At 36.8% G+C, this 18,733-nt stretch overlaps 1 protein-coding gene across 5 annotated transcripts in view; it reads right to left on the reverse strand.

Annotated features, from left to right (window-relative positions):
- Positions 1-5,741: 5,741 nt before the first annotated feature.
- The window catches only part of LOC132156709 (spectrin beta chain, non-erythrocytic 5), a 52,977-nt gene continuing 39,985 nt past the window's right edge, over positions 5,742-18,733 (reverse strand). For 2 of the 5 annotated variants that reach the window (XM_059565676.1, XM_059565675.1), the window contains exons 21-33: positions 18,451-18,634; positions 18,121-18,276; positions 16,870-17,184; positions 16,607-16,714; positions 10,666-12,585; positions 9,797-9,862; positions 9,582-9,662; positions 9,329-9,415; positions 9,041-9,132; positions 8,838-8,923; positions 8,472-8,744; positions 7,474-7,581; positions 5,742-6,732 (exon numbers count right to left, since the gene is read on the reverse strand). In XM_059565676.1, coding sequence (XP_059421659.1) covers positions 6,506-6,732; positions 7,474-7,581; positions 8,472-8,744; positions 8,838-8,923; positions 9,041-9,132; positions 9,329-9,415; positions 9,582-9,662; positions 9,797-9,862; positions 10,666-12,585; positions 16,607-16,714; positions 16,870-17,184; positions 18,121-18,276; positions 18,451-18,634 — 3,703 coding nt within the window. In that variant the 3' untranslated portion in view covers positions 5,742-6,505. The remainder of the gene's footprint in view (positions 6,733-7,473; positions 7,582-8,471; positions 8,745-8,837; positions 8,924-9,040; positions 9,133-9,328; positions 9,416-9,581; positions 9,663-9,796; positions 9,863-10,665; positions 12,586-16,606; positions 16,715-16,869; positions 17,185-18,120; positions 18,277-18,450; positions 18,635-18,733) is intronic. The other 3 variants (XM_059565677.1, XM_059565678.1, XM_059565679.1) reach the window with 3 other exon arrangements.

The following is an 18,733-nucleotide window of genomic DNA, read 5'->3' on the forward strand; positions in this document are numbered from 1 at the left end:
CTATGCAAGTGCATTATTGTAGACACAATTTATCTGTTTTTACAAACAGAGCCAAGAAAATGTTTTCCTATAGCTCAAATAGAGCATGATGCCTGCAACAAAGTCATAGGTTCAAATCTCAAGAAATGCATAACGTACATCTCGAATGTGATGTAATGCAGAGTATCTGCCAAATGCATGAATGTGAAATTGAAACAACTGCTGCACATAGACCAACTTTAACTTTTCTAACTACTTTAACTATTTCCTTGTGATTTTATGAAGTGTTTGCTTCAGTGAAGAGCTCTTGTTTCCATCTGACAAACCCGTCCTTATTGACACAATGTTTTCCAGCCTCCTCATATGAATGAGTGGGTACTGAGAGAGGTCGTGACCTCTGAGGAACTGGCCAGCAGTGACAATAACAAGAGAGACGGTCAGAAACGGCCCCCAGGGACACATTTGGACAGAGAGTTTCCCATGACACCAGGTCAAACCCTTCAGCTCGAGCTGACAGAAAAGAACATATTAAAATTGAATTTTAAAATTGAAAAGAGGAGTCTGTTGAAAGTTAGCTAGTCTTCCCTTCAATTTTCATGATATTTTTGTCCATGCATAACTAGATTTACCTCACCACCAAGATGCTCTGCAAAATCCACTTTTGTAGAGTTTTTTTTTATGTATTTCTTTATTTTTAAGTCTCTTATGCTCACAGAGGCTGTATTTAATTGATCAAAAATCCAGTAAAATATTAATATTGTAAAATATTTGTTCAATTTAAAATAGCTCTTTTCTATTTAGAAATTTAAACTGTAATTTATTTCTGTGATGCACAGCTGAATTTTCAGGATCTTTCCTCCAGTTTTTTTTTTTTTTTTTTTTTACTATTGAGCAATTTGGGATCTGTAAGATAAAAAAGAATTAAATTAACACTTTTATTCACCAAGGATGCATTAACTCGACCAAAAGTGACAATAAAGACATATTATAAAATATTTTTTTCTATTAATAAAAAAATCCTGAAAAACATGTCATGGTTTCCACAAAAATATAAAGCAGCACAACTGTTTTCAGCATTTTTAATAATAGAGCATGTTTTTAAAGAAGACTGGAATAATGATGCTGAAAATTCAGCTGCGCATTACAGGAATAAATTACAATATATTCAAATTAAAAACAGTTATTTTCAATTGTAATAATATTTCACAATTTAACTGTAGTTACTGTATTTTTAGTCCAATAAATGCAGACTTGGTGAGGAAAAGACTTATATTTCAAGCAAATACATTTTCTTTATTATTATTTTAAACTTTTGACCAGTATATTAAAATAATCTTTTTTAAATTTTTGATAAAATAATTATTTCATTGTTTCCGGCAAGGATACAAACTATTGAGAATGAGACGCCTGTTAGTGCACATTGCTTTTTTTCTTTCTTGTCCTAAAGAGTCAAAGTGAGTTTGACCTGTGGCGTGGGGTACAGGAGCGGGTCATGACCTCTGTGACACGCCCCTCTGCTCTGCCATTGACCGGACACTCTCCAGTTCAGCCCTTCTGATGACCAGCAGAGAAAGACCTCGATTGTTGGCTTTCATCGGCGTAACTGACTCGTGAGCAGCAGTCAATGCTCTTTTTAAACACGCTCCGCTCATTTATCAACATCACGGAGCAAAAGTGACAGGAGGACGTCAGATAGAGATTTCAAATAGTGATTCCAGACTTTCAGACCCCACTAGATGTCATTTAAATATCAACTTTGTCTCATACTGATAGATGAAAATCAAAAGAGAGCTATGAATGAGTATAGCAACTCAGATAAAGCAAAATTCTCCTCATTTTCTGTATTTAGTCTTGTGATTTTCATTTCTGTTTGAGGCTTTTAATGGCCACTGACTAATGTCTTTTGTATAAGTCCTTGAGAGTTTGTGAGTCTTTATGGATTCATCACGGGGATCAAACTGAGGTCAGACGTGATGTGGACGGATGGGAAAATAGCAGCGTTGCTCAACTTCACTCTGACTCACTGAAATATTGAGTCATTGACAGAGAAATGGATTAAATGAATGTCCTGTCTACAGCCTTACACACACACACACACACACACACACAAAAACACACCTGAAAAACAGGAATGACTACACACACACACACACACACACACACACACACATACATACATTTAGACAATAAATATATCAAAAGTGACAGTAAAAACATTTACAATTACTTTTTGTTTTAAAAAAGAGAGAAAAAAACGTCTCAGTTTCTGCAAACATATAAAGGCATCATGACTATTTTTAACATAGCCTCTGCAATATTCTGGTCTCTTTATATAAACACAATTGATATTTAATATTCTAGTCAAGTATGGAGGGAAAAAAATCCACACTTGGTTAGAATATTGATTCAATATTAAGTATGCAAAATATTATTGAATCTCGTATTGCATATACAGGGCCACCACACTGTTATGGCCCATTAAATAAGCTCTGTCCCTTTGCACTCAGCACATTTCGAGTACTTAATGCAATCTAATCCGACATTAACCATGTGATGAAAGCCATTGTTTGAGCACTTTCACCCCCCGCTGACAGCAGGTCCGGGACGCCCGGATTTCCAGCCGATCCTTTTTTGTTTTGCACCCCGCTTGCTTTATTTCAAGTGGCGACTGTACTGTCTCTTATTATCATTTTAACATGAAATGCTCACCAATAATGTGTGCGGAGAATCTTTGAAAGCTTAAAGGGACTGGAGGGGCAGTCATAACAGCTTTTCATATGCAAACACATGAGCTCAACATTGACCTCTGAGGGTTTGGGACCCAAGCCGGAAGGCTCAGATCTCCTTTGTGCTGTTTTAATGATTATTGAGGAGGCTTTCTTACAATGTTTATCTGCAGTTGCCATATCAGCACTTTTGAAATCCCCGTCTGAAAGGGAAAGATGAGGGTGTGTTGAATTGTGCCCAGTGGATCGTTAAAACAAGCATCAAACAAACAAACAGCTCATTTCTTCACTATGAGAGAAGCTGTGAACATTGATTTATCTCAGGGCCGAAGACTTTTCATTGCCTATACGAAACACATTCAGCTCTTATTTTACAAAGCACAGTATAAAAATGCACAATTTACTTTAAATATTGTCAATCAGATCAACACAAACCACAAAACCTGTGCAACCTAATGTTGTTAAACACGACTCATTTCAATTCATTACAGGCTAACTATATCGTTGTTTTCCCTTTATTTCTAAAACACATTTATTAGAAATTTAGATATACCCAACCATACGTTTTTGTAACTTCTTGGGAAGGTTAGTTTTGGTTGCAAAAAAGAACCAGAAAATGTTCTTTATTTGGTTTCTGGGTTTCTCAGCAGGAAAAGTCTTCATAGTTGGGTTTAATGTCAAGAGCTGGGAATGGGAGAATACCACAAATATATATTTTTTTGCATTCCCATTTGCTTTAACAGTGTTTTCAAAACTTGAGAGGATTTACGATGGTGACGACCATTAAAGATGTCATCATAGTCTTGTGAAAAAGGTCCAAAAACATTGCGGTTGCCAGTCAAATGCAAAATTATGTCTATTAAAAATTTCTGTCTGGTTTTAGGTGCCATCATTTTTACTTGATCTTAGTGCTGCATTCGACACTAGATCTTGACATATTTAACTGTAATTTGATTACAAAAGGATAGAGGTGTTCATTGACAGGCTTTAGGATAGTTTCCACATATCTGACCGTTTCCACTTCTTTATTTAAATCGGGAATAATCTCAATTAACACCAGTAAAGTATTGTACAAGTATAAGTGAAGTACTGCAAGGATCTGTCTTAGGCCCTCTGCTTTTTACAATATACATCTCACCCCTTAATATTATTAGAAAACAAGAGCTGAACTGTACATTTCTGCCATATGTTCATCACCTTGACACTGTCACAACTGATAAACTACTACTAAATGTAATGTAGAAATGTTTACATTTTTGCAATGATGCATATTGCGAAAAGCGATACACAAATAGATATGACTAGAATTCAACTGAAATGCAATATTCTGGTCATTGGAATCTGCCCCTGTATATACAATGAAATACAATATTTAATATTCCAGTCAAGTATGGAAAATAAAAAATCCAGTGCCATTATGTAACTATTGATTTTGATACAGCAAACGAATGCAAATGATTGCAAACGTTTGTTGCAATCATATTCAGTAGGTCACAAAAAGCATTAAAAGTAATTTTTAAAAAGTACAAATTGTTCAAATAGCCATATCTAGAGACAGAGACCAAAGGCAACCAACTGGGAATGTTAAGATGTTTGCTGGGTATAACTGCAATATGATGCTGTGTGCAAATTTCAGATATACTTCTAGTCTGCAGTATTTATTAATCCAGTTGATTACTTTTGAACCCTCATAATTGGATGGTAGTTTATGGAGGTACATGACCCAATAAAATATAACCAGTGTAGTGTTTCTATTTTGCCACGCCTTTAAAGGAAAAAAAAGGGCACATTGCGAATACTCATTGTGCTCATTCAAACTGTAATTACCTTATTTTCTTACAATGCTTTTGAAGGAATTATTTTCAAGACAAAATGTAATTCTTTACAATCTGAACATATTTCCACATGTAAAATATCTCAAATAATGCATTACATTCTTAAATTGTTTAAAAATGCTCATAGACATTCATGCAACCAATCTCAAAAGATCATGCATGACCCAGACAGTAAAAAACATCTTCCTATAAAAACTCCTGACACACTGCATTAGTTAGAGTATACGTGAATCAAATGTTTAGTCTGGAAAGAATAAAACAACAACATGTTTAAGGTACAGTTGGCCAAAAATGTTCATTACTGACAACATTTACTCACCCTCAAGTAAATAAATGATGACAGACCTTTCATTTTTGGTTGAATGAACCCTATAAGTCCACACAGAACTCACACCAGCAGATGCAAAAAACATGACAAGCTGAGAAAAAATATGTGCCAAAACCTCAGAGAAATTGCAATCCACGGCAAAAACAGAACATAAATGAACTGAAAACCACCTCAAGTGGAATGTGGTAGGAACACTGAACACATTAGCAATCAAAAGTATCAGTAGATTCAGTACGGCGGTATTTTACAGCTGTCATCACATCCACAGCAAACTGCACTCATTTATACACATGAAACAAATCTGGCAAATAAAGAAATCTCAGCACGGGAAAATGATGAGGTTGAAGGAAGAGGTCATCCATTAATGGACACACCTTTAACTATAAAGTTTTGATAGAATATAATATAGTAATCATGTTTAGTGTGAACAGATCATTACTCACCCTCATGATGTTCCTATTTTCTAGTGTTTTTTATAGTTTGAACTATATTCTGTCTAATACTTTTCATTGATAGCCACTTTCATTCAGAGTTTTGGTACAAGTCATTACGCTCAAGTCTGTGCAACGAAGTGACCCTCCAGAACAATTGGATACACATTTTATGTAACAAAAGGGGACTGGGTTAATTGTGCTCCAAAACGACAAGAAAGCACCAAGGGAAGATTTGCAAAAATGCCCTAAATTGATCCGTCATGCCATATATCACGAGAGGATTTTACTTCTAATTTATATTTTTGTGTTAGCATTTTTTTTTTTTTTGCACTGAAAAGTGAATTTTGCTAAGATTTGTAAAAAAAATTAATGAATTAATTTTAGTGATTTTTTATTTATTTGATGCTTTATTATTTAATCAGTGCCAATAGCCTCATCTGACGTCCTGAGTTCGAGTCCCAGTTTTATCAGTCTTATCTAAAAAAAAAAAAAGTGGGATAAAATCTTTTAGTTGGATTTAATATACTAATATTATATAATATAATTTAATACAAAATTGAATATACCAATATAATATAGCTAGTTTATAATGCATTAACATTCAGCCCACAGCCCTCAATCTTTCATATTAAAATGTTTGGGTAGGGAGTAAAAAATTGAATTTGGGTCTGTTTCTCACACAAAGCGGTTTTATAACTTCAGAGCAATTGGTATATAGTGGAGGAGTCATAAGCATTACTATGTTGTGTTTTTGTCTTTTTGGAGCTTGACAGACTTCAAATATTTCAGCTTTTCCTTTGCATTTCTTCTCTTCTCTAGCTTGCTACTGAATAGTCTAAAAAACCTGCTGGTGTTGCAAATTTTTGTTCCTCCTTGTAATTTGCTTTGGATAAAAGTGCAGCTAAATGCACAATGTTCCATTAAAGAAAGAGTCATATGGGTTTGGAACAACAACATGAGGGTGAGTAAATGATTAATTGAACCGTCCATGAGCCGATATCAAAACGGCCGATGAAGTGAGAAGAAGTAGGAGTGAACATTACACATCTTGAAGCAACACAATCATACAAGATCTCATTCAAAAAACTATACACAAATGGTTCTCCATCAGATCCTTAAATAAATGTAAGAGAAATGTTTTGAACTTGTGTCCTGCACATGTCAGTCAGGGTCTTTGACCTGCAGTGTCACAGAAAGTGTCCATCACTCCTTTTTCCCAAAGAACTTCCTGAAGACAGATTTGTTGGGGGGTCGTGGGAGGCTCATGTAGCTCCTCATGGGCAGATCGGTGTTTGATGAGGCTGTCGCTGTGCTTTTACAGACTGATGGCATCTCACCATCTCTGATGAAGAGAGTCACTGAGTAGCTGGAGCTGCTGTCCTGGCCTTTGCCTGAAGGAGGCGCTACAGGCTTGATCCTCTGATATGTGGCTGTAGAGATAAAAAACAACAACAACAAGTAATAAATGTTTTTTAAGGAATAATTTTCCTTCCATTATTTAATTTCAATAGTAGACATCTTTTGCCAAAAAAACAGAAAAAAAAAAAAATAATTTTCATCTGATTACATTTTAATTATATTGTTAATGTTTCATGTCTTAATTTGATTTTCAAAGTTTTGGACAATAAATTTGTATTAAACCATACAGTTAACCACAAGTAGGTAATGTTTTATGAATTCAATTGATTAGTCATGCTTTTTGATTATTAAAATTGAATTAAGCCATTAAAACTGAATCTAGAAAAATTTTGACTGAAAACAGAGAGTTTAAGAAAAATAGAATGTATTTTATAGGGCAGTCATTTTTTTTTTCATTTTTTTTTTTTTTACTCAAATAAATTGTTGAATTGTATAAGTTCCATGATTTCAATTAATTACAGTATATGCTTCTTGATTACTAACATTTAAATTAACCATTAAAACGGAATCCAGAAAAATTTAAATGGAAAAAATGGAATTTGGGGGAAGAAATGAAACATTCCATATGGCTGAATTTTTGTTTTGTTTTTACTTTTAATAAATTTTTCTTAATGTCATGATTTTTGACTCAAACTGAATTCAACCAGTTAAACAGCGCAGAAATGTTAAAAACAGAAGAAAAAAATTCTTAGGGCCCTATATTAGTTTAAGTACAGCTGAATTCAGTCCTATTGTATGTGGCTCATATGTACCTGAGGTAAAGGAGTGTGAGCGTCTCTTTTCGCTGGTCCAGCCCTGAACAGTGGACACAGAGGATGGTTTCTGTCTCAGAGACTCGCCATGAGAGTCGAACTCATCCTCTACAGAGAGAGAAAAAACAAAACACAGAAAATGAATCATTCAAACTCTGCAGTACAAGGGCAGACAGTGTAAGTGAGTAACAAAGTACTCGAGGTGAGAAATAATGTGACCAAGGTGGAGATGACAAAATCCAGAGTGCTTCTCCAGAATTAGAAAGCTGCTGACAGCAAACAGATGTGACCATGCCTCATAATGTCTGCTGAAGCTCTGATCAGCACCAGAGTCCTCTACTGCCCTCTTTTGGATGTCTAAAACATTTATCTTGCATATTATTTATTTATTACTTGCACTTGCCTGTGTTGAGAAAGCTACTTAGAAACTGTTAAAATAAAATCTAATTTATATCATCAAGTATATACTTTTAAATCCCCTATAATAGCATACTAAAGATTTTTTTTTTTTTTTTTACTGGACAAAGCAAAATACTGACTAAGAAAATTATTATTATTTTTTTTTTGTAGTGCTATTTAAAGGAATGCAACTACGGTCAAGCGACTAGCTATAAAAAACATATTTATACAATTTATAAACATTTATTATAAATTAAATACTCAGAGCTATGAGGGTTTATAAAATACGACCAAAACCTTGAGTAATTAATTTAAATGAGCTTAATTTATATAAGTGAGACATAATAGTAATAAACAGAAGCATTAAACTACTGCAAAATGCACGGCATTGTGTATATATATATATATATTAATATTTTACATTTATAAATTAAATTCTGATCAATTATGAAATTAACTTATGCTTACTAAAGCTACATTTATTGGATCAAATAAATGTAAGATTATTACGTTTTTTTATTGAAATATATTTAAAATTATAATTAGTTGTTATTTTTTTTCTTAGTTCACTGAACTGTATTAGTCTCACAGTTTCTTACCACAATGACCCGCATCTGAAAACGAGGGGTGCACCAGATTCTGATGCCTTTGGTGGATCTGCAGAGCCTCACTGGTGTGAACTATGATCTCTTTGGTTCGGCCTGTGGTGGGCTGACTCTGTGCTAAAACAGTGGTGGTGACATAATTTCTCATGAAGCAGTGACATTTATCTCCACACTGACAGCCAGTGATAGCAGGAGAATGTCTAGGGAGCGTTGCTGAAGCTGAAGACCCATGACACGTTGATCTGTTCACTACAGAATCGATAGACGCTGTAGAAATCAGAGGATTTCATGTGAATATGAGTGGTCATATAATGCAGCATTGAAAACTTGTTAACGACAGACAACCAGATAGTATATTACCAGTGTGTGCTTGGATTCTGAGGATCCATTTCTTCATCATGAATCGGGACGGTGCACTGAGGAGATACTCGGATCCATCCCGCAATCTGAGAGAAAAGTGAAGTCCTTAAACTGAATATGTGCAGGTAAAAATGACTTAAATAACTACTTCCATCTCTAACTAATACAAACATGAGATGCCATTTAGTTGTTCCGTCATTTACCTCAAGGAGAAGCAGTTGGGTTTTTTGGTGTACTCTGGCGATGGTTCACACACCGCTCCAATTAGATTCAGAGGAAGGCTGGTCACACAGCTCTATGGGGTACAAATATAGAGTAATTTTGGCTAAACTCATACCCTTAGATACTTTACAGCTGCCATTAAATGTAATTCAATAACAATTTAATCATGGTTCAACCTTGCAATGTAACTAATGATGTCTTTTTGCAATAAAGGAACACAAAGTTTTCTGCTTGGTTGCAAAGCCAGAACATGAAGTCTTCAAGCTTACCATGAGTGTATCCTTCCTGTCCTGATAGAAACATATTGTTTGTTTGTATAGCACAGCATGATAGGAGTTCCACGCCCTGCATGGTGCCTGAAATAGTGAATTTATTTTATTGGTTACATAAAGACCAACCGAAATGCAACCATCATTTGACATCTACCACAGTAGCCTGCAGGTAAAACCATGAGTCATGAGACACAAAATGCTTATTTCTTGTGGTTGGGGTCAAGGAAATATCTATAATTGTGATATCTACCTTCTTTCCACCCAGCTGTAGCTTGTGTTTCCTCTCCAGTGTACCTTCCATGGATGGCAGTTCCAGTTCTTGTCTTCCACTCTGAAAAACAACGGTCAAAGATTAGAATTAAGAACCTTGATATGAGATACAATAATTATTTCTCAATATTCTAAAGAATTATTAAGCATATACTCTCTGTTCTTGTATATTGTCTGCAATTATACTTTAGGTACCTGGATATCATTGTCATTGCTCCCATTCAATCCCTTATGAACAGACAGGAGGCTAAAGGATTGGTCCTGCGGAGAGAGAACACAGATCAATGCACTAATCAGAACCTCAGTAGTGGGCAAAAATATATTAGATATGTTGGCCACAACTTAATTTCATGGCAAAGATTTCCAAATAAAACCCTCAATCATCCTCGAAAGTTCCTACTTCAGCCATGAGCGTTCATCTCATTAATATCATTCTGACGTGTTCAAGGGATGTCCAATCCTGGTCCTAAAGGGCCAAAGTCTTGATGAGATTAGCTCAAACTTTACCCAACACACCTCTCCAGAAGTTTCTAGTACACCTAGTAAAACCTCGATTAGATAGATCAGGTGTGTTCAATTGGGATTGGCGCTAAACTCTGCAGGACAGTGGCCCTCCAGAAGTAGGACTGAAACCAGGGTACTTAAACCACAAGGTCACTGTGCTGCAGAGTTTAGCTTTGACTTGCCTAAACACACCTAACCTGCCTGAAAGTTTCTAGCAATCGTGAAGACCTCGAGGTCCCTGGATCAGGTGTGTTTGATTGAAGCTAAACTCTACAGGACATTGGGCGTCCAAGAGCAGGACTTAAGCCACGGGTGTCCAAACTTAGTCCTCGAAGGTCACAATCCTGCTGAGTTTAGATTCAACTTCCCTTGACACACCTGCCTGGAAGTTTCTAGTATGCCTAATAAGACCTTGATTTGCTAGTTCAGGGTGTGTATAACTGGGGTCGGAGCTTAACTCTACAGGACAGTGGGCCTCCAGGAGTAGGGTTGGACACCCCTGACTAAAACAGTCCTAAACAACATCTAACAAGGCTTGACTGCCAACTTATAGACCTCACCTTCAGAAAACCTGTTTCCTTCTCCTCCTCCCCTTCCTCCTCCTCCTCTCTATAATGGTAGATATACTTTTGCTGGTCCTGTATTTCAGGTAGTTTCAAGATATCTGAAGCTGTTTCATTAACAGTCACTTGTTTGTAAACCTGTTCCTGTTGAGTGAATGCAGCCCAAGACCTTCTGTCCCCTTTATCCAGAATTTGCCTTTCTTCCCTTGGGTTCTGCTGCTTCCCAGAACCGACCATAGTCTGGACAGATGGTGGCAGTCTGAACTCTGCCACAAGAAGGTTGGGTGCAGAGGCCGTGACCAACTTCCTGAAGAGCACTGCTTGTTCTTTGGGTGAGGGTTCCCTGTGCTGGTCTAGAGAAGAGGTTGTCTGGTAGCCATTATACATGATGTCAGAGTTCAGACTCTCTCGGTAGCTGTTGGTGTGGTTCCAGATGTCCTCCAGCTCCTCCTCTTCCTGCTCAAACTGTTGATGGTCAGGATGTACTGGATCATCAATGTCGAAAGATAAGGTAATGCTATTGTCTTTGGAAAACTCAAAGTTATTGTTGGACACTCCTGCATCCAGGGATGGTACCTTCCCAATGGTCCTCTTGGGCACTGGACAATCTGAGGAGTCTATGTATGGACCCTCGGCACATAACTTGAAGCTTCCAGAGCTGGAATGACCAGAGTCCACGGAGTCCTCTCTTCCATTGGCTCTGAAGTTCAACACTACATGAGATGCATGGCTGGGACTTAATTGTTGAGTGCTGGAGTTCTTCGCTGGCCTATGGAACATGTGTCCATGAAGATTGTGAACCAAGGTATGGACGCTAGGACATACCTGAATCTCTCCCATAGTTGAGCTGTGGTTGGCTATACTTTGGATTGCATCTTCTGGAACACTTACATAGTGGCTCTCCTTGTTCTCAAGTTGAGTCCCATTTGCGTTCCAACTAACCACCTCTTCTTTGGGCACTATACTGATCCCAGACAGATGTTTCTGTTGAATATTGGTCAGATCACTGACTGATGAGGGTTGATTCTCCTCAAATGAGATGTCCTCAACAACTGGAGAAGGTGGAGGAGGAAATTTATCTTCAGTAAAAGAAACAGTGTCAATGCTGATCTTTTTGGAGTCTTTACAATCAATTTTAAGGGTTACTTCACCTTGAGAAATTTGTTTGGGCTCTTCCTTTTGCACTGGACGTGAGCGGACTGTTTTAAAGGTGCTCAGAGCTGTTGGACGATCAATCTGAGTGTTTTGGTGATGAGAGTCTATCTTCTTTTGCTCAGGAGGGCCAATTGCGATGACATCTTGAATGCTAGGGATAAGGCTCATATCTTTGGGCAGGTCAAAGCTTAACACAGAGCCCAAGGACAGAAATCTGCAGTGGTTCTTCACATGTCCTTGGGTGGCAACCTCTAAGGTGCTGTGAACTGGAGATCCAACCTCTCCAGAACATTCTGCATCTATGTCTTTCACTAAAGGGTTTTTTATGTAGTCCAAGAGCTGAGTCCCATCGCTTTTTGGTTTTCTTGCATTTTTCCGCTTCTTTCTTTCCTTCAGGGGCCAAGTATGTGTATCGTATGTCACCGGTTCACGTACAGGTGGCAAATCAGCCTCCTCTGACAGATCCTCTCCCATGATCTTCTGAATGGTGTGTCCACGGTTATCTTTCTTCTTCCTGGCCTTCTTGCTCTTCCTCTTCAGGCTGCTAAATATTGAGATGTTGCCATTCTTTGGCAGGAGGTTGTTGGCCTGCTGAAGTGTCTCTTTGATGGAGGACGAGGAGTATGGGGAGGTGCAAGGTGAGGAGAGATTATACAGGGTCCTCGGAGAGGAGGAGGAAGGCCTTGGAGCTTTGTCTTGGTGAAGCACCATACTTTCATACACTGCCGTGTTGTTTTCCGTAACATGCAAGTAGGTACTTACCTAAAAACACAAAGAAAACTTTTTTTAGAGCGTTATCACTTTTCTTTTTCCATGCATAAAGTGGATAGCATGCATAAGTAACACACTTCAACACAAAGTTCATCCTTCAAAGATACATCATGCTAGTTGTATGATGTGCAGTGCTCCTAAAAAGCATTTGGGCGTTAAGGTTGCACATAAAAATGAATGAATGCCATTGCCTTGACAAACAAAATATCAAATGAAGTGGCATCTGCAAACAACTGTTGCTGTCATTTTTAATGCATGCACGGTCAGTTTTTTTTTCTCAAATACACAATGGTGTAGTTCATCACATTAACTAATCAACATTTCACAACCACAAGGTGTCTTCATTTTGGACCTTGTAAGTGTGCTTGTGTTATTTTTTTGTTATAAATGTGACTTGGTTTGGTATTTTGTTATCTTATGCAATGGCATTCATATTTAAGTGTAGCTTAAGTGTCCAAATACTTTTTATGGCCAGTGTAATTCACAATTCAAACACTGAAAAAGGATTATTTGTATAACCATTTATGAAAATAAGTGTTTTAGTATCTGAACCCAACACTTTTGTGGGTGTCTGGCTCAAGCAAAGCATTCCAAAGCAACAACATAGACACATGTTGCTTCACATTTGTTACTGATGAATGATGACATTACTTTGCAATGATAAAAAACATTTAAAATGCTCAAACATCTTTTCCTTCACTGCTTACGTTAAGCAGCTAGAATTCACATTTGTTATAGGAAAAAATAAAAAATTCTTACATTCTGTGAAGAGAATTTATGCAAAAATACACCAGCAGTATGTTTTGAAAGTTTTTCCAGGGCATTGCCATGTCATTGCTTCATACTATGTGGTATAGCTATGCCGTTGCTAAGATGTTCTAGGTGGTTGCTAGGGCGTTGCTATGCTGTTCCCAAGGTGTTGTGGCTAGTTTTCAAGATGTCACTAAGCAGTTGGTTAGGTTCTGAGTATTTTAGTTTGTTGCTACATTATTGGTAAGTAGCTCTAGATGTTTGCTAAAGTGTTTCTATGTTTTAGTTGTCAAGGCATTACAATAAAGCTGCTTAGGTGTTCTGACTGTTTTGTGTGTATGTTGCTATGTGATTGCTAATGTGTTCTGGGTGGTTGCTAAGGCATTGCAATTCAACTGGAAAGTTGTTCTAGATGGTTGCTTAGGAGTTGCTATGCTGTTACTAAGATGTTATGAACTGTTGTCAGGGTGTTATTGTGCAGTTGTAAAGCTATTCTGATTTTTTTTAGTGTGTTGTTACAGTATTTGCGAAGGTGTTTTCCAGGTGGTTGCTAAGGCTATGTAATTGATGTTCTAGATGGTTGTGCTTTGGTGTTCTGAGTACATACATACATCAAATAGCCACACCAAACCATAGCAAACACCACTACTAATGTAAAAACATTCGTTTTACAGGAGAACAATGTGAACAAAAGAACACTAGCATGATTATACAACCACACTTGATAAAAAAAGAAAAAAAAGAAAAAAACTCTGGACTTAATAAGAATCATCTGCTTTTAAACATGTCGTCATACACAGCTGTAATGGCTTGACCTTTCACCCCATGACTAATCTTGTGCTGCTCTGGCAGCCCCAGACCATAAATCACACAGGGCAGTCAAGAGGGCCTTCTAGAAAGTTCACAACAAATTCTCCAGCACCCCCCGCTCCTGCTGGGAGCCATTTCAAAACTCAGCGATCATGGGAAGCGAAGGGTGAGGTCACATCTCAGCACCGTGCTGCTGTCTTGAGTGAGTTTACATCAGCCCTAAAGAGAGCTTATACAATAGGGAAAAACCCCACTGCATGCATCTCATCTCTCTTTTATATTCTGCCTCCTTTGTCATTGTCTTTCTCCATCCACGCATAACTGATTAAAACAACTGATTTGCAGCAAATCTTTAGATCTTATAAAAACCCCTGGCCTCTGCTGGTTTCTGATTCATTTGTCATGATGGAGCAAGAGTTTAAAGAGTAGTGTTAGTAATGTTAGACTACTAAAGTCGTCTTAGTTGTTGGGTGTTGTTTGTTCTTTATTTTACAAAAGCACAACATTTTGTTGATATTGTGACTCGAGTGTACACAAATAAAAGTAGACCCTTTATGGTTTGAAATGATGTACTACTCTTATCTGTATGAGCAAAATGAAAGTGTTTTTTCAGATTTTTTTATGTTATCAGGAGAAAATGCAAGCCTCTATGTTATACAGTGTGCACTAATAGATTCCACACTCAACACAAACACTTGGACATGCACCTAATAGAGCACATTTATCTAGGTTAACATAAGCGTGAGCTGCCATGTAAAGTTTCTACTACTTAGATGTTTCAATTACAAATGAAAAGCCATATTTGAAAGTGATGAATGATAGGCAAACATTTTCTGTCTGATATACTGTAGTTGCTACAAGGATCTATCAGAGACAATTTTTTTTTTTTTTTGTGAATAACTGAGCCTCTTCTCGTTGACAAATATGGGGGGCAGCACTATTAAAAAGAGTAAAAGTTTGCTCTGTTCCTCATGCAAAGCTATTGTATGGGTGCAGAAGACTCAATGCATACATGTTTCAATCATCATTTCTGAATTTGTGTGATGATACGCTCAGATCTCTAGGGTCTTGTTTTTGTTATCAGTGGCTTTATATGTTCTGAAGCTGCGAGGTCAAAAAAAGAGAAAATCCTTCTGACAGATTAAAAATTTGAAATTAAACAATATGACAGCAGGTAGACACTTTCCCACAAACCCTAATCCTCCTGATGTTTTCAAAAATATATACTGGATTATATGAGAACTGCGATTATACAGCAATGGGCAAAATTTCCAAAATAACTTCTAACACTGACCAAAGTTTTCATTTCATAGACCCTAATAGCATAATAAAAGTCCCAAGGATATTGCAAAACCATTTAAGGCTACTATATGCTACTATATTTTAAGGCCCTGTAACCGTTCCAAGAAACACACTTTTTTTTTTTGCTGCAATTACTTTCAAAATGTTTCTAAAGACAGTTTTGTAAACAACCCGAATGCTTGAAATGAGGCTTTATATGAGTCTTGGAAGAGTTTCTCGTCCAGGTTTCTAATACTTCCCATATACTGGCAGCTCAAAATGAGATCCCTGGAAGTGGTTATTTCCTCCGTCATCTTTTCATTACCTGCCCATACCTGTTTGCAATCACCTCTAATCTGCAGTGACCACTCTTCCATCAAAGTCTCTTTGGCTTTATTGCCTTTCCAACCACTGCACAAATAATTGATCAACGCAGTGGCGATATTTCAGAATGACAACACTATGAATCTAAGATGTACTGCAATGCTTCGGTAATCAAAAAAATATGATGAGATGTTTTGAGATCATGATGTTAGTCAGTCCATCACACTACAATCCTCATGCACACACACAAGCAGAGCTGGGTAGATTACTTACATATTGTAGTCTGTTACTAATGTCAAATTACATGACAAAAATTGTATTTAGCAATGTAATCCATAACATTACACAATTTAGGTTATATAATCAGACTACTTTTTGATTACTTTACAGGGAAGCCCATTTCCGCAAATAAATAAAAAAGGCAATTGCGACTTTTAATCTCACAGTTCTGACTTTCTTCTCGCAATTGCGAGATATAAACTCACAATTCAGTTTTGTATCACAATTTTAAGATATAAACTCAGAATTGTGAGAAAAAATGTAACGATTTAACCCGCAATTCTGACTTTATATCTCACATCTCCAAAGTTATTTAATACTATGTTTTAACATAGGAACATTTAAAAATGATGAAATGTAAATAATATGCAATCATGTCACCAAATAAAAATGTAACTGTAGTCTGATTAGAAGTATTTTACAATGTAGTATAATCTAACTACAAGTACTTCATTTTTGGAATCGGGTTACGTAATCCAGGTTACATGTAATCAGTTACTACCCAGCACTGCACACAATTACCATGTTTCTGTTTACTCGTGCAGGGCCACCGACCAACTATATTTACCTCTTCTGCACTGTGTCGATAAATCTTTGTCTTTTGCTTTAAACTACCAAAAAGCCCCTGGAAGCGCTTCCAAAAGCTTTTACAGGCAGAAGAGTGAAACTCAGCAGGCTGAAGAGGAACGTAGAACAAAATAAAACAGAGAAGGGTGTTTTTGAAGAAAGAGAAGGAAATGTGAGGACCCTGAGAGGGATTTCAAACACAGAGCAGCATTTAAGTGAAATATGGTTTTACTGTGTGTGATTGTGATGTTTAATCATTCTCACCCTGTGCACAGGTTCGGACACCGGCACACCATCTTCCATGCCAGGTGCCTGTACCTCGATTTGTGTGTCTCCAGAGTTACTGAAGCTAAGGATGAGGTTGACGGTGCCTCCTAAAGCTGAGGGACTGGGTTCCTTTAGCACCAGGTACGGTGAATCCGGCCTCTCTAAATGACCGCTGTCATCGCTTCCTTTAGGACTGACACTTTGCATCACCTCATATTCATAATTGTGCTGCAAACCATCCTCCATGTCACCAGGGGGAGCACTTGTGAGGCTTTCTGTTCTCTTCTGAGAGACCTTGGGTGAGGTTTCCACCTGAAAAATGGCAGAATTAAAATGCCTTATGTGGACACTGCATCTTTGGGTCAATCTCATGAAAACTCTCCAGGAATTCAAAGTTGCATTTCGTAAAGAAAATAAAAATAAAAAACTGTATTTTGCATATATATATATATTTTTTTTTTTCAGACTTTTAAAATTGTTTGAACTGTGACATTATTTGACCATTAGGCACATTAAGCACATTTACTGCCTTCAATTTCCCATTACTATAAATATATAAAAAAAACCTTAGAGGTTTTTTTTTTTATTTACTATAAAATAGTAAAGCTTGTTTGCATTATGATTGTTTCTACATTTAGTAGCATTTGCTTCATTTAATAAATGCAATATAATAAACAAATTTCTAATAAAAATGATCACTGATAATAAGTGGAATTATGAAAAAATATTAAAGATTCTTTATGTAAAACATGAATTAAAAAAAAAATTTAATGCAAAAATTCTATAATATTAATTAGTGAAGTATTTAAACATTTAAAACGTAATATAAACTGTAATGTAGGCTGGTGCAAAAAAATCTATATTCATAAAATAGTGAAGTATTTCTACATTTAGTAGGATTTGATACATTTTGTATAAGCTGATACAAAAAAAAAACTAGATTAATAGTTAAAAGGTGAAAAGATTTCAAGAAAAATACTTCTACATTTAGTAGCGTTTGCTAAACTGTATTTATTACTAAATTATATTTTATATATTCTGATGTAAAATGAAAAAAAAATTTTTTTAGTATTGACTGATTGATACTGATATTAAGACAAATAAGTACATTTCCCATCTTCAAATTAGCTAATGTGAAAAACTATAAAACGATAAAGAATTTTAAAAAATTTGAATGATTCTAATTGATATTGATATCCATTACTTCATTTATACCCAGAAGGGAAATTTAGAAATGAATGGTTTTACCTGTGTTTGTGGGCTGCAGACCATGGCCTCGGAGTAAATAGCATCTGTTTGAGCTTCTTCAGTCTTCTGTCTGCTCAACAGCTGGTCCTTCTGAGCCCTCCAGTGGACCAGGATCCATCCCAGCATGCTCCTCAGCTCCTCCACCCTCTCTCTGATCTGCACAAGACAAAGAGCAATGGAAATAGACCCCAAACCATTGAAACTTTATTTCATCCAGAAAAAAACTTGAGGTTGTTCTTTCATAGGAGACTTAGAGAGAGTGTAGAGTTACAAATGTGTACATCAGTTGAGCAATGCAACTGAAGAAGATATTAGAGGAAGCTTTTATACCATTTTGTTGAGGTGATGCTCATCGTCAAAGAGTTTTTTTCCAGCCATGGCGAGCTGATCAAACTCCTCGAACTTCTGCTCTATCTGCCGATCCAGAACCTCAACCAGAGGCTCCTGGTTCTCTCGGCTTTGACGCAGAGCGCTTTCTGAGAAAATGCAGGAGCGGGTGTCTTCTGTCCAAGAGCTGTGGGAGAGAAGATGAACAGCAGAGAGGTGAAGACAAGCGCTTCAGGCCAACACACACAAGATGATGCTCACCAGACGTTTCTTCAAACACATGAAG

The sequence above is a fragment of the Carassius carassius genome, chromosome 14 (genome assembly GCF_963082965.1).
Source record: "Carassius carassius chromosome 14, fCarCar2.1, whole genome shotgun sequence".
NCBI classification, from domain to species: Eukaryota; Metazoa; Chordata; class Actinopteri; order Cypriniformes; family Cyprinidae; genus Carassius; species Carassius carassius.